At 39.7% G+C, this 12,800-nt stretch overlaps 1 protein-coding gene across 1 annotated transcript in view; it reads right to left on the bottom strand.

The window, feature by feature from the left end:
• The window catches only part of foxj3 (forkhead box J3), a 108,531-nt gene that overhangs the window by 7,599 nt on the left and 88,132 nt on the right, over positions 1-12,800 (bottom strand). The window contains exons 6-10 of the mRNA XM_028002840.1: positions 12,288-12,416; positions 6,482-6,656; positions 2,881-3,291; positions 2,228-2,329; positions 14-205 (exon numbers count right to left, since the gene is read on the bottom strand). Coding sequence (XP_027858641.1) covers positions 14-205; positions 2,228-2,329; positions 2,881-3,291; positions 6,482-6,656; positions 12,288-12,416 — 1,009 coding nt within the window. The remainder of the gene's footprint in view (positions 1-13; positions 206-2,227; positions 2,330-2,880; positions 3,292-6,481; positions 6,657-12,287; positions 12,417-12,800) is intronic.

Genomic DNA, 12,800 nt, shown 5'->3' with positions numbered 1-12,800 from the left:
CAGGCGTACGGACCTGTGTTGAGGTGCTGGCCGGGTTTGTTGGTGTGCATGGCGCCGTGACACACAGGACTCTGTACCGCCCCCTGCTGCTGAATGACACCGGTACGAGCAAAGAACTGGTTGATGGACGAGCAGAGGTCCGCAATCTGAGTGGGTTCAAGGCACCAATTGTTCAGCTCAGCCTGTCTCATGCTTTCTCTTAAACCTTTGGAGACAAATGCAACATTTTTGGAAATGAATGAAAACTGGAACAGTTGGCTTTCCAAAGAATGTAACGTAGCAAACGGACAACATGTCTGCAGCATATATTCATCATATCAGCAACCTTCAGTGGGTGATATTTAAAAAACATCCTACCTTGCATTCCTTGACTCTTAATTGGATAAACTGACCTGCTGAGCTGGGTGTTTTGGTAATTAAAGTTGAAGGCGGTGTTATTTAATTGAAGAGCTCAGTTTAATTAAAGTTGTAATCAACTCTGGAGTGCCGACACATCAGCACTCAATCAAAGGCTGGAGCAGAGCTGTACATCCAGCCTCTGCTTTTAACATCAGAGGAAATTAATCTGGAGTCCAGATCACTCTCAGGTGAGTCTCGCTGTGTGGATTCATCACTGATTTATTTCTAATGTTTGTTTTGACTTGAAGCAAACAAAAATAAAAATTCATATGATACAGGACTTAGCTGGATTATTAATGTAGAAATGTTATGTAGACACAATCACCCAGAGCTGAACTCAAAGTGAAGCATTACGGAGAGGAAGATATGATGAAGATGACCTAAAGGTCGCTATGAAAGCCTCCTGATCACCTCCGTGCCACGCCGCATTGATGCAGTAAGTCAAGCTGAATGTTGCTCATGTTGGAGCAGATCTGCTACGTTTGTTCTGATTTGATCCTAATTTTATCCTGTTTTCATAACTTTTCTGTCTGTTCATCAGTTATTTCTTGTGTAAATGTTTTCATTTGTTCATTTTTTTTTTTTTTTGCTTTGTTTGGCTTTTTCTGCTTGCTTGTCTTAGGACAAAGAATGAATTTAGCTATTGTGCTAATTCCTGCATATCTACTCTGCCATGAATTGTGGCAGAGTATATTTTAAAAAAATTAAATCTTTTGTTCATTTTTTTGGCCAAGACATTGCTGTTTTTTATTGTCCCCCAAAAAAAGTTTTTTTGGGACAATTATTCCCTGTAATTTTACTTTTGAACAGTTGTTATGCCATGGCAATAAAATAATTTCTGTTATTTCTTTAAACAACTCGGAGCAACTGATTAGCATCTCAAAGCTCAAATGAGCTCGACTCCATGGCTCTGTTTTCAAACCATACAGCCAGACAGATTTACAGAGGAACAGCAAAAGCAAATGAGGTGGATTAGCAGTCTTTGCCTAGAGCTGATGATATATGCTGATAATTCTGTCACTGGATGTGGAGGTGTTAGCATTCTATGTCATCATGAGACATACAGCAACTGTCTTCAGTCAGAGGTATCGTCAGATAAGTTCAAGACTGACTGCTTCTGGAGAGTGTTTGAAGATACTTCGATGATATGACTGAATGAAAAGGTCTCGACCAAGTAATGGCTGCTTTTTCAGAAAGCTGACATGTCTGTATTAAAATAACTTGTTTTTTGTTTTTCCTCCTGTAATTTTCTGATAAGGTGAATTTTGGGTTGTCATTAGTTGTAAAAAACAAAATAAACCATTAAAAACTATTGAGCTGGGTTTCGAACTATAAAAAGTTTCACTTTTTAAATCAAATTAGTTGGAAACTGAGTAATTCTTTATCCTAATCCTTTTCAAATTAATGGAATTACAAACAAAAACTATGTTTATACTATTCAGATTTTTTGAAACTGGATGACAAAAGTCTTCAGTTTGGTGTTTTGGTCTCAACTAGCTCTTTTTTAAGGAGAATTCTGTTTACAGAGACTTCATAATTAATTTTTTGTTGTTTCTCTTGTTTTTTTAATTTATTTTGATTATGTAAAATGTTTTCCAGTTCCAAAGTTTATCAATTTGACAATGTGTTCTTGCATCATTATGGCATTATCATTATATTACTTCAAAACTGTCTCAAAACAACAACATTATCGTTTATCCCAACAACTTATGGCACGATTTAACGGCCAGCAAAATTGGCTGTAGTGACAGTCCTATTATGAATAATAAAATCCTGAGTGCAGGTTGGAATATAAACTAATGGTGCAGGGTTTATTAGTGCAACAGACCTTGGAAAGGAGAAAGGTCGACATCAGCCCAGTTGTAGCTGCTGGCGATACGACAGCTTTCTTTCAGGGCATCCAGATTCGGGTACCACTCAGACCGTAAACCTGCAACACAAACACAGAACATCATATCTGTAACTCTAAGAAGAGCATAAAATTAAGAAGTCATAAAATCAAATTTAATTCTGGAGGAATTACGGGTTTGCTGGCACCAAGCTGCTGAATAACAACTGTTTTTTATTTTATTTTATTTTAACAGACTGTAAGGCCACATTATGCATTTTCACTGCAGTCACGTTTTTGCATTTGTGCTTGCGGTAATCTGGAGCCAAACGAAAGAGGAGACATCAACTAATCTGACGGTCGAACAGTTCCTGGAAGTGGCCACTAGGAGGAGCCAGTGTCTCTATAAATCATGCTGAAGTCAGGGCTTCAGCATGGCTTTGTTCTCCGCACCAAAGGTAATAAATTAAAAGATAATTTACTGTTTAAGAAATTAAATTGTTTTCTTTGAGCTCTCTGGCGAAACAGGGAGGATCACCTCCAAACACGATCATGATTGCACCTGAGCGCCTTCATCCATCCATGTGATGAATTCAAACAAAGGGAAAACAAAAGCAGACGCCGGTCCAGCAGAAAGAGACGGAGGGTCTCACCTGTGTTGCAGGCCATCTGTTGCGGGTGGGAGAGGCTCTGGTGCTGCTGTCCGTGTTGGGAGGGGTGCTGGTTGTGCTGGTTGTGCTGCGTGTGCGCCGTGTGCTGCTGCTGCGGGTGCTGGCCGTGGGTCGGGTGCTGGCCGTGCTGGGAGTGCGTGGCGTGCTGCGGGTGCTGGCCGTGTTGGTTGTGCTGCGAGAGGTGTTGGGCGTGGGGCGATCCGTGGCCGGGGTGGGCCTGGGCCGGGTGGGACAGGGGAACCTGGCCGCTGTTGGCGGGGTGGTTGTTGTGGTGGTTGTTGGGCTGGTTGTTTGACAGGCTGTTCTGAGTGTTGATGGTGCCACTGGGGGAGTGCTGATAGGAGCAGGAGGTGTGGGTCTGCTGGGAGTTATCCGACGGCATGCCCATCAGACCTGAAACACAGACCACACACACACACACACACAAACTCTGAGGACATGCAAACAATCAGAGACTTAGGCAACCTCGCAGTGTATGGCACTACCGTCGAGACGTTACCACCACAAACCTCAATGTACTTTACTGGAATTTAAAACAATAGACCAATATAAAGTAGAGAATCAAGTGAAAGTGGATAAAAATAAATCTAAAAATAATCAGAGGGATTTTGTTTTAGTGCTGGGTGATATTGCTGAAAAACAAACTACGACAAAAGCCAGGGGCTCTTTGGACCTTCACCAATGGCTCTTAATAACTTTGGCTGAAGATGATAAATAAAACCAACTGACACTTTTAAATACAGACATAAAAACAGCTTAAACGTTTAGCAGTTTTTTCTTTGAAAATTTTAATTGAATTTCCACAACAGAAAGACATTAACATGATAAATTCTTATATCTAATTATCCTGTCATTAGGTTGAAAACAATGTGCTTTTCTTTTGCCAATGAAAGAGTTACATCCATCTCTTTTGGCTAAAAATGTTTCTTTTTCTGTGTATTAAAACCTAAAAATAGAAATAAAATGGTGGTTCTATAAAAATAAATTTCCCATAGTGGAAAGAATATTTGACATATTTTTAACTAAAAATTTAAAAATGTCTAATCAAAAGGTCATGTAACACTTGTGGCTCTAAATGAGTTTTATTTACCTGGACTGGGGGCAAAAATGGGTCTTTAAATATGGTAAAAGCTGCAAACCCCTGATATAACTGTTTCATATAAGTCAATATCAATAATTATTGATTAGCCTTTTTTGTTTAAATATATAAAATGCTGCCAAACTAGAGACCTGACCTTTCCTGTTTTATCCACATGTTCCTCTAGAGAAGTTGTACTAACTCCACACAATTGTTTATTTTATTTTTAAGCAGTTATAAGGCACCAAACAGCCAAACCAGTTACTCAACAGGTTGCTAGGTAACCAAAGAGTGACTGAGTTGCTAGGTAACCAAAGAGTGACTGAGTGAGTTGATTCCACTAATCTTCCTTATCTTGCTGTTAGGTTAGTTGGGTGGCTAAAGCCTGTCCTCTGCCTACACCTCCCAGAATGCTGTGCGGTTCTGGATCAGAGTTCAGTTTAATTATTCAACATTTTATCGGATCACGTGTCTATGGCAAGATATATATAGATATATACTGTATATAGCTATTGATTTATTGTCCAGCCTTATTTTGTTTACATTTGTCGTCTGTTCCCTGTACTCTGACGCCTCTAAACAAAATCCAGTGTTACCACTGCCTCCAGAGATTTGAAATAAATTAATTAAGTTTATTTCAAAGTGAAGGGCCAGTAGGGGGCGCTAGGGGGCCTCAGAAAGTTGGAGGTAAAATAAAAAATGCAAAAATAAGTCAATATATTTTTAATTAGAATTTTTTCACCATATAAATTAATGTTTTTTAATTAGTATTATAAAGTAAGAACACCAAATATCAGTCCGTAGATAAAAAAAATCAGTTACAGACAAACCGCACCACTTTTGGCTGTAACTGCACTAAAAACCAGCTGTTAGTTTTCTCCGGCTTCATGTTTATTCAATGCTTTGTGATAAAATCCCAGTAAGAAACATTGAAAACTTTTGTGGTTTTGATGTGATAAAATATGGAAAAGTTCCAGGGGTGTGAATACTTTTGCTAGGCCTTGTAATTGCAAACAATACATTAGAATGCAGACGTGAAAAGTGGATAGTAATGTTGTTAGGCTCTCTCTCACTGTTTACTTTCACTTCTTTCAAACTCTGAGCAGCAAGGATTTGAATCCCTCATAAAATCATCATCAATGCAAATTCAGTTTATGCTAGATTTTAATCTTTGGTTATTTCATAAAAAGTAATCAACTCAGGGAATATCTGAAAATAACTGATCCTGGAAGCATGTTAGGGTTTTTAATGGAGAGCTGCTGCAGGAGCGTCAACATTTGAGAAAGACCAGTTGCCATTTTGTTGCGTCAGGGAATGACTCAGCTTCGGTTATTGGACGTTTCACAAGCTGGAACTGCTGCTCTCTATCCTCCTCAGAGTCCTGTATCATCTCTGACTATCTGGTTGTGCAGGTCTTTAAGCAGCACGAACATCTGCGCAGCCCATTGCAATCATCCGAGCGGTGGGGAGGGGCCCTTAAGAGGCCCCGTCCTTCACAGTTTTGGCACCGCGAACCCATTCCACTGGAGGGCTTTCAGATCCGACTCCGGGCCCCGCACCTCCACAATCGCCGCAGGGGTGACAAAGGTGCATCTCTTATCGGTACAGAAAGCCCATTGTCCAACCAGGGAAATACAGAAAGCAATTAACATGGCACCAGAATAATAATGCGAGCTCATTACCTATTATCAAAGCCAGTGAATTAGCTCACTGTCCACAGCGGCAGAGTGTGAAATCCTCCAAGCTCGATTATTTACGCTCTTTAATTGCAGGAGCTTGTCTGAAAGAGATTTCACTTTTATGCACGTAAAAAGAAAAAAAAAGGTAACAGTTTTAACTAATAAAACAAAGATGATGGATTAAAGCAGACTCTCATTAGCATGAAATGCATTTGATTTGTGAAAGTGGGTTATCCACAGAAAGCTCAGTCTGCTTTCCTCCTGACTCGCTTGTCAAGTGCCCCATGTTCATCAGTCAATCAGATTATACACAAAACTGCTTTTTCCTCTGCAGGGATTCTGATTTTTTCTTTGCCTTGTTATGCATTAAAAAGCTAAAAAAAAAAATCCCATCAATGTAACTAGGAATTTTTGGGCTGCCAATAAGCTCTTCCCCTCCGTTTGAAGCGCGACCAGATGCTTTTAACTTTCACATAAGGGTGAAAATAAAAAGTAAAAAATTAACAATAAAAAGTGCAGTCGTATCTCTTTATGTCCTGCAATAAAATATTTAAAGCATGAACTCTCAGACTCCAGCTTTAAATAAATAGATAAGTCTTAGCATTTCCCTGGCAAGAGCTTGAAAGCTTGAAAGTCCTCTGTAAAGGTTTGGATTAAAGCCAAGTGAGCCGAGCTGAATACCTGCACACTTAGAGTAAACCTCATTAGTTCCTAAAGACTCTCTATAGCCCCAGCTGTTAAGAACAAGCCCACATTAGGAAAATCGCTTCTAGGGTCTTCGGCTCGATGATAGATTTCCCCCCAGCGCCCTCGAGAGGCCGCTCACCTTGTTGGCTGAAGGACTGCTCAAAAACAGACTTGTAAAGGCTGCGGAAGGAGGCACTGAGATCTTCGAAGTCTGAGAACGGGAGCTGCTTTTCCCTGTCTGGCATGCTGTACTGGGACTGGGGGGGCTGCTGCAGGCTCATCGACTGGGACACGGGCTCCGGATGACTGGTCACCTGGGGAGATGGTGGGAGACAAGGGAGAAGGTGGGTTTAATGTTTAACATGTGAAAGGAACTACTGCTGGAAAGATGGTTAAACAGACATAAATTATATATTAAAAAAAGTAGAGCATGATATGTATTCAGCCGCCTGTAGCTGTTGTGCGAAGGCTTCAGAGGTTTGTTAGTGAACATTTGTAAAAAACGGCATCATGATAAACAGCACACAGGAAAAGAAATCCGGCTGTGGAGAAAATTTAGAGCAAGGTGAGGTTGTAAAGCAATATCCTAACCTATAAAAAACATGTCACGCATTGCTGTTCAATTCATCATCTAGAAAACCCCCCTACAAAGTCAACGTGAGCTGACCGGCCAGACAGGGAGAGCGTTAATTGGAGAAGCAGCTACTACACAGCAGCAGGAGCTGCAGAGATCAACAACTCCGTTGGATTATTTAATAACTTTTAGTTATGCACTTCATGAATCGGTCTTTATTTTAGGCCAACATCGACACCAGGCCGGTTTGGTCTGCTTTAATCAAACTCTAGTGCACTGGTCTAGAAAATTTGGTTCGATTGGGGAGGTGTGAACGCACAATCGAACTCTGAAGTGGACCAAAGAAGCGAACTCTGGTCCGACTAAAAACCTAGGTCTCAGTTGATTTGAATTGAACTCTGGAGAGGTTTAAATGCATGTTTGAATGCCAGACAGGCCAGAAACTGCTACAAAAGCAGGAAGTGGACTACAGCACAGGGCATTGTGGGTAAATACAATCAGAACCAACGCATGTGTCAGGCACTAGAGGGGGAAATGGTTCTTGGTCTTTTACAAACGACAAGAAAAATCCTATAATCACTAAAATCTGATGCCACTTCATTTTTGTTTACAGTTTGTGAAGAAGGAAATTGTGCTCAGTGTCTTCTTCTGAGGTTTTTGTGTCGTTTCCTTCAGCAGATCTTGGTGCATCGTCACCACAAGTGAGGAGGTTAAAAGGTTTCTTGGATCGTTTGACGTAGCGGAGTGTGTAAGTGAATCTCAGCAGCTGAAAATAAGAAATGTTGCAATTTTGGTCAAAGAGATGCAAGAAGAAATCCAAAATAAGCCAAAGGTAAAGTTTTGGTCTCATCTGCACATTATGAATAGATTGTCACCACTATGAAACATGGGGGTGGCAGCATCATGTTGTGGGGAAGTCGTTCTTCAGCAAGGACAGAAAAGTTGATCAGAGTTGATGGATTTTTGTTTGCTTCCTGCACAGTGAGTGCAGCGGTTCAAATCCGCTTCCTCCAGAAGTCCAGAAATATTCACAATATTCTGCAAATTGCCATAAAGTCAGAATGTTTGCGTGGTTGTACATATAAGTTTCTGTTTGTTGCGTTGTTGGAATAATTTTTGGAAGGCACTGCAGCTGCCACGGTGCAACAGAAACGGAAAAAACAACCTGTGAAATATTTCATGCAAATCAGTGATAAAACTCAATGATATCTCCATTCTGCGAAGCTGCGACTATCGTTTTTCAGCCTGAAGATGCGTCCCTCATGCAACATAAAGAACAAATTACGTACACCACAACAATGCAGGTCAGTGCTTACCGCCTTGGCTCACACAGCATTAAGAGAGCAACTCAAACGGACATAAAGCCGATACTCTGGTGGCCGAGCAAAATGTATTTAAAACAAAATCAATAGCAATACCTTGAACAAATAAGCAGCCATTTTATCCATGTATTTGTGTGGGCAGTCAATGTAACACACCGCCTCTAGGTGTGAGACAGAAGCACTGTTCCCTCCAGCTAAGGGCTTGTCTGAGAGATTCACCGCAGCAAGGGCAGCAAGGCAGACACAGTCCTATTTCACACAGCAGAAACCTGACCTGTGTCCACTGTGGGCTCGCTATACAAGAGAGGTCGTGTTCAATTTTTGATCCTAACATCTTCCTCTTCTAAAATGTGGACAGGCTGCTGAAATGTGTGGCTTGCAGACTGGCTTGGAGATGAGTGAAGAGGTGATAATAAAGCCAGAGTGTTTACTGAGAGCTGCCGCTTAGTCTGGGAGAGAAAAAGAGAAAGAGAAAGCAGGAGCAGGCGGGCGGGCGAGCGAGCGTGAGCGCATCCATCAGGCTGAGCCGATCGATGCTCGGCGCCTGGAGCGGGGAGCACTCCAGGATGCAGGGAGGACCACACCAAAGAGGGGGCATCTCTGGTGGGAGGACATCAGAGGGAGAGCTTCTCTTTGTCTGGCTTCCAGGAGCGAGCGCAATTTTCTTTGTTTCTCTTAACCCTGTTCCTGATGTTGTACTCTCGCTCATGTCCACCCTGAACCTCGGTCTATTGCCGTCTGCAGCTGGCTCCTCTGAACAAAACCTCCTGGGGCTTTCCCATCAACTCTCATACAGGATACAGACCGCTTTGTACGACTCACAGGGTTTCGTTTTTATTCCTTTTTGAACCGTGGCTCTCCAGCAGATAAAAACTATTGATGAAAATGTACAATTTACTACTCTGAACTAAAAAGAAAAACGCTACAGTGCAAAAGTTTTAAAGCACCTTTAATTAATTTACGCTCTGCTTTCTTGCTATTGATCAATATTCCTTCAGGATTTCTGTGGGGTTTTGGATTTTGGCAGCTTTATCGCAAATAATTTTTTTTTTTTGCACAGTTCCAGAAGTGGAATAGTGCACTTCAGGCCAACAGTTCCAGTTCAAGTTTGATCGAGAAACTTAAACTTTGCTGAATTTCATAAGCAGCAAAGAGATTTTAAGACATATCTTATGTTTGTACAATGGCCTTCCTCTATTTCCCCTGCAGAAACAAATTATTAATCATACAGGATTCTCATCAGAAATCTTGGAGTTAATCGCTATCTGCCAAAACCAAAATGGGTTGAAAACAAGCAAAGCAACTATTTAAAACCTTAGATTTATTTTTTAACGCTGCGTGCTGATTTGCAGGTTCCTTAAGACGGGTCTTAGCTTCTGGAAAACCCGATGAGAGAAATATACATTAATTTATTTAAAATTGTTCTTAGGCAGGGGAATCTACAGAAAAAGGACTGACCACCAAAACAGGTCAGATCAGAATTTCCTGAGATTTATTGTGCTGTTAGATATGAACAGATACTGAATACTGGCAATCAATTTAAAACACATTTTCCAAATTTTACCTCTGTCAGCTCTACTTTGATTCTTATTTATTTCCTTGATATGTTCTTTCTTTTTACTGAAGTCTGTTGTCTTCTGAGAATAAAGACTGTTGGTAAGCTCTTCAATTCGGGACTAAAATGGCAACATTTGTAACATTTTCAGATCTGTTTTAGCAATGCACGATCCACTTTTCTTTCTTTCGATACTGATAAAAATATCTGTGGTTTAGAATCAGCTGATACCGATCCAATACAGAGAAACTGTGCTGAATTGACTTCAAACGTTTCTTTTTTTTTTAAAAACAGACATAAAAGTACTGATTTACAAATTTATGTGGTAACTCTGCACCAGTACAGCACACTTAAGTACAATAATAGGTTCACAATAGCTAGTAGCTACACTAATAGCTTGGTTGAACATGTAGTAACTTTAATTTGTTCAATCAGTGCAATTAAGAGTATAACAGCCAACGTAAAATGAATAATAAAGAAACTGAAATGGACAAAAACAATCGATTGACAACCTTGGTAAAAAATGAACAAACTTTGTTTCAATTTGTTCAGAAAGTACAATTAGGAATTCTAAATATATATAACATAAATAAATCTTGACGTCGCTCATAGCACGAACCATAGAATTAGACTGAATAGATCTGCCCCTATGAATTGGGCAGATTGTCACAAATACCCGATCTAGAACATTTTTCAGTATCAGGGCTGATAAAGATATTTATACTGGATCGGTGCATGTCTACGCAAAGCAGATAAAAGCAACCTCAATATTAAACACATCATTAACAGATATAATTCATGTGTTCTGGTTCATTTATGTTTTATTTGCTGGTTCTGTCAAACTCCCACAGTGCAAGCTTCACCTCCATAAATAGGATTTCCAAGTAGCATTGCACTGGCAGACATTTTAAAATAGTGCAGCAAGACTTGGGAATAAGGAAAATGGATCATAGGACTGGTTGAAGGACAGGATGCAAGTCTGAAGCTGGAAAGATAAAGAAAAGGGTTCTGAAAAGTTAAATATATCCAATATGTCTGCCTAAAATGTAAAACTTAGTGATAGGTGCAATAAAAAAGTAGTTTTTGCACTTCTGATGATTTGTTTCTCATTAAATCTTTCCCACACATTGGTGGTATACAATCTCCTTCAGTGAGCACACTGATAAAGTGGTTTATTGTAAAAAACATGTAGGAGAAATTGGCATTCGTTGGCAGTTTAGTTTTGCTTTTCTAACCCGGTTCCTTTCATATCGAATCAGACACTTCATCTGCCAAGACATCCTTTGTTGAAAAGTTTAGGAATTTAAAGATAAATTTAACACCAAGGCATCTGGCCAAGCGGTCAGTTATGAATAATTTACCGCCTGATAGCAGAAAAATAAAACAAAAAAACTGGTATCTTAAATTATAGACCTGCAGTTCTTGCATTACACCATAGTAATGTGATTAAAAATAAGTAATGTGGAGAAATAAAGGCAAAGCATCTGGGTTAATAATCCACAAGAACTGAAAAAAAGCTGAGAAATGCATCATTCTTCAACATGTCAATTATCTGTATGTCAAGTTTTCAGTTAATAACGTTCACTGAATCACTACATTGGTAATGATTTAATAATATCTTTGATATTTTTCTACAAATTCAACTAATAAAATAAATAAACCACCATTTAAGATTGGCAGTAATTAGTAAAATGTTAAAACTGTCTGTTAACTTGCCTGTTATTTGTAGAGATGTCACTGGTTCAGTTTAGTTGGCCTTTATGTCTGTCTATTGTCTATCCAAAGGTCTGACTTAAAACATCCTTCATGAAAAAGCCAGCAAGTGATTAGTTGAAAAAAAAAAAAACTAAAGGTACTCCTGAAAGCCTGGTGAACTATAAATCAACACAACTTGATATTTCCAGGGAAGTCTGGCTCCTTGGAAGGAAAATGCAAAAAAGGAGGAATTTCTCAGAGGCATAAGAAATAAAAACATTAACGTTTATTACATAGTTTTTTTTTGGTAGTAGGTCAGTTTTACCTCAATTTTGTAGCCAAGCGTTAACATCAATTTGTATTCATTTAAATACACACCCTTTTATTATCATTTAAAGTTAAACATTTCCATGAATTTTAGAGATTATAAAATGCAGAAATTTCTCGTAAAATATGACTGATATAAAACTTAACCACACTTCCTTAAAGCAGATTAGGATCAGGATGTAAAAAAGTACTTTACTTGAGCTGCCGGCAAAGTGGGACACAAAAACATCTCTGGTTATGTAAAAAACCCCCAAAAAACTACATTTTATTTTTTTTTAAACAGCGAAGGGGTGAAACAACCAGCATATGCCCCCGTTACATCAATGTGTTATTACAGATGATTGTGATCATGCGTGGCTTGTACCTCACATTAAAAGAAATAACACAGTTTGAGATACAAGCTGGTGCTTTGAATCTTTTTGCACTTCTAGAAATCTGTTTTCCAAACAGACAAATATGACATTGTTCTTACCGGTGTGTAGCTGTGAACGCTGCCCACACTGTTGAGATTGACAGAGGCTAGACTCTGATCAGACAGGCTGTTGTTAAGGCTGCTTCTCGGACTATCGCTACCTTCCTGGTCTGTGTTGTACAACGCCACCTGAAAAACATTAACACACAAACGCATAAGAAAAAGAAGACATTAAATAATTAAATTTATATAAAAACCATAAAGCCCTTTGGGTGTGTGTGGTTTTTTTCGGGGGGTATGGGAGCCACAGGGTGCTGCTTAACGCAGTCCACAGCCACTGGGGGGTTTTGTAAAAGGGAGTCTGGAAACAGCTCAGACATTCCCACCGCTAAAGGTCAGGGCACTGGCAATGTCAGCCACATCTGCTCACCGAGCGCAAATCGGTTTGGGACAGCTAACAAAGGATTTCAGTGCAGCCGAGACGCTGACCTTTCAGTGTAGGAGCGAAACTAGCTGAAGCACTTCAGGACGACAATCTTAATTATCATCTAAGAAGGTTCTGTTCCCCCCACC

Source organism: Xiphophorus couchianus, chromosome 20, assembly GCF_001444195.1.
Source record: "Xiphophorus couchianus chromosome 20, X_couchianus-1.0, whole genome shotgun sequence".
NCBI classification, from domain to species: Eukaryota; Metazoa; Chordata; class Actinopteri; order Cyprinodontiformes; family Poeciliidae; genus Xiphophorus; species Xiphophorus couchianus.
This window is presented reverse-complemented; position numbering and strand designations above follow the sequence as displayed.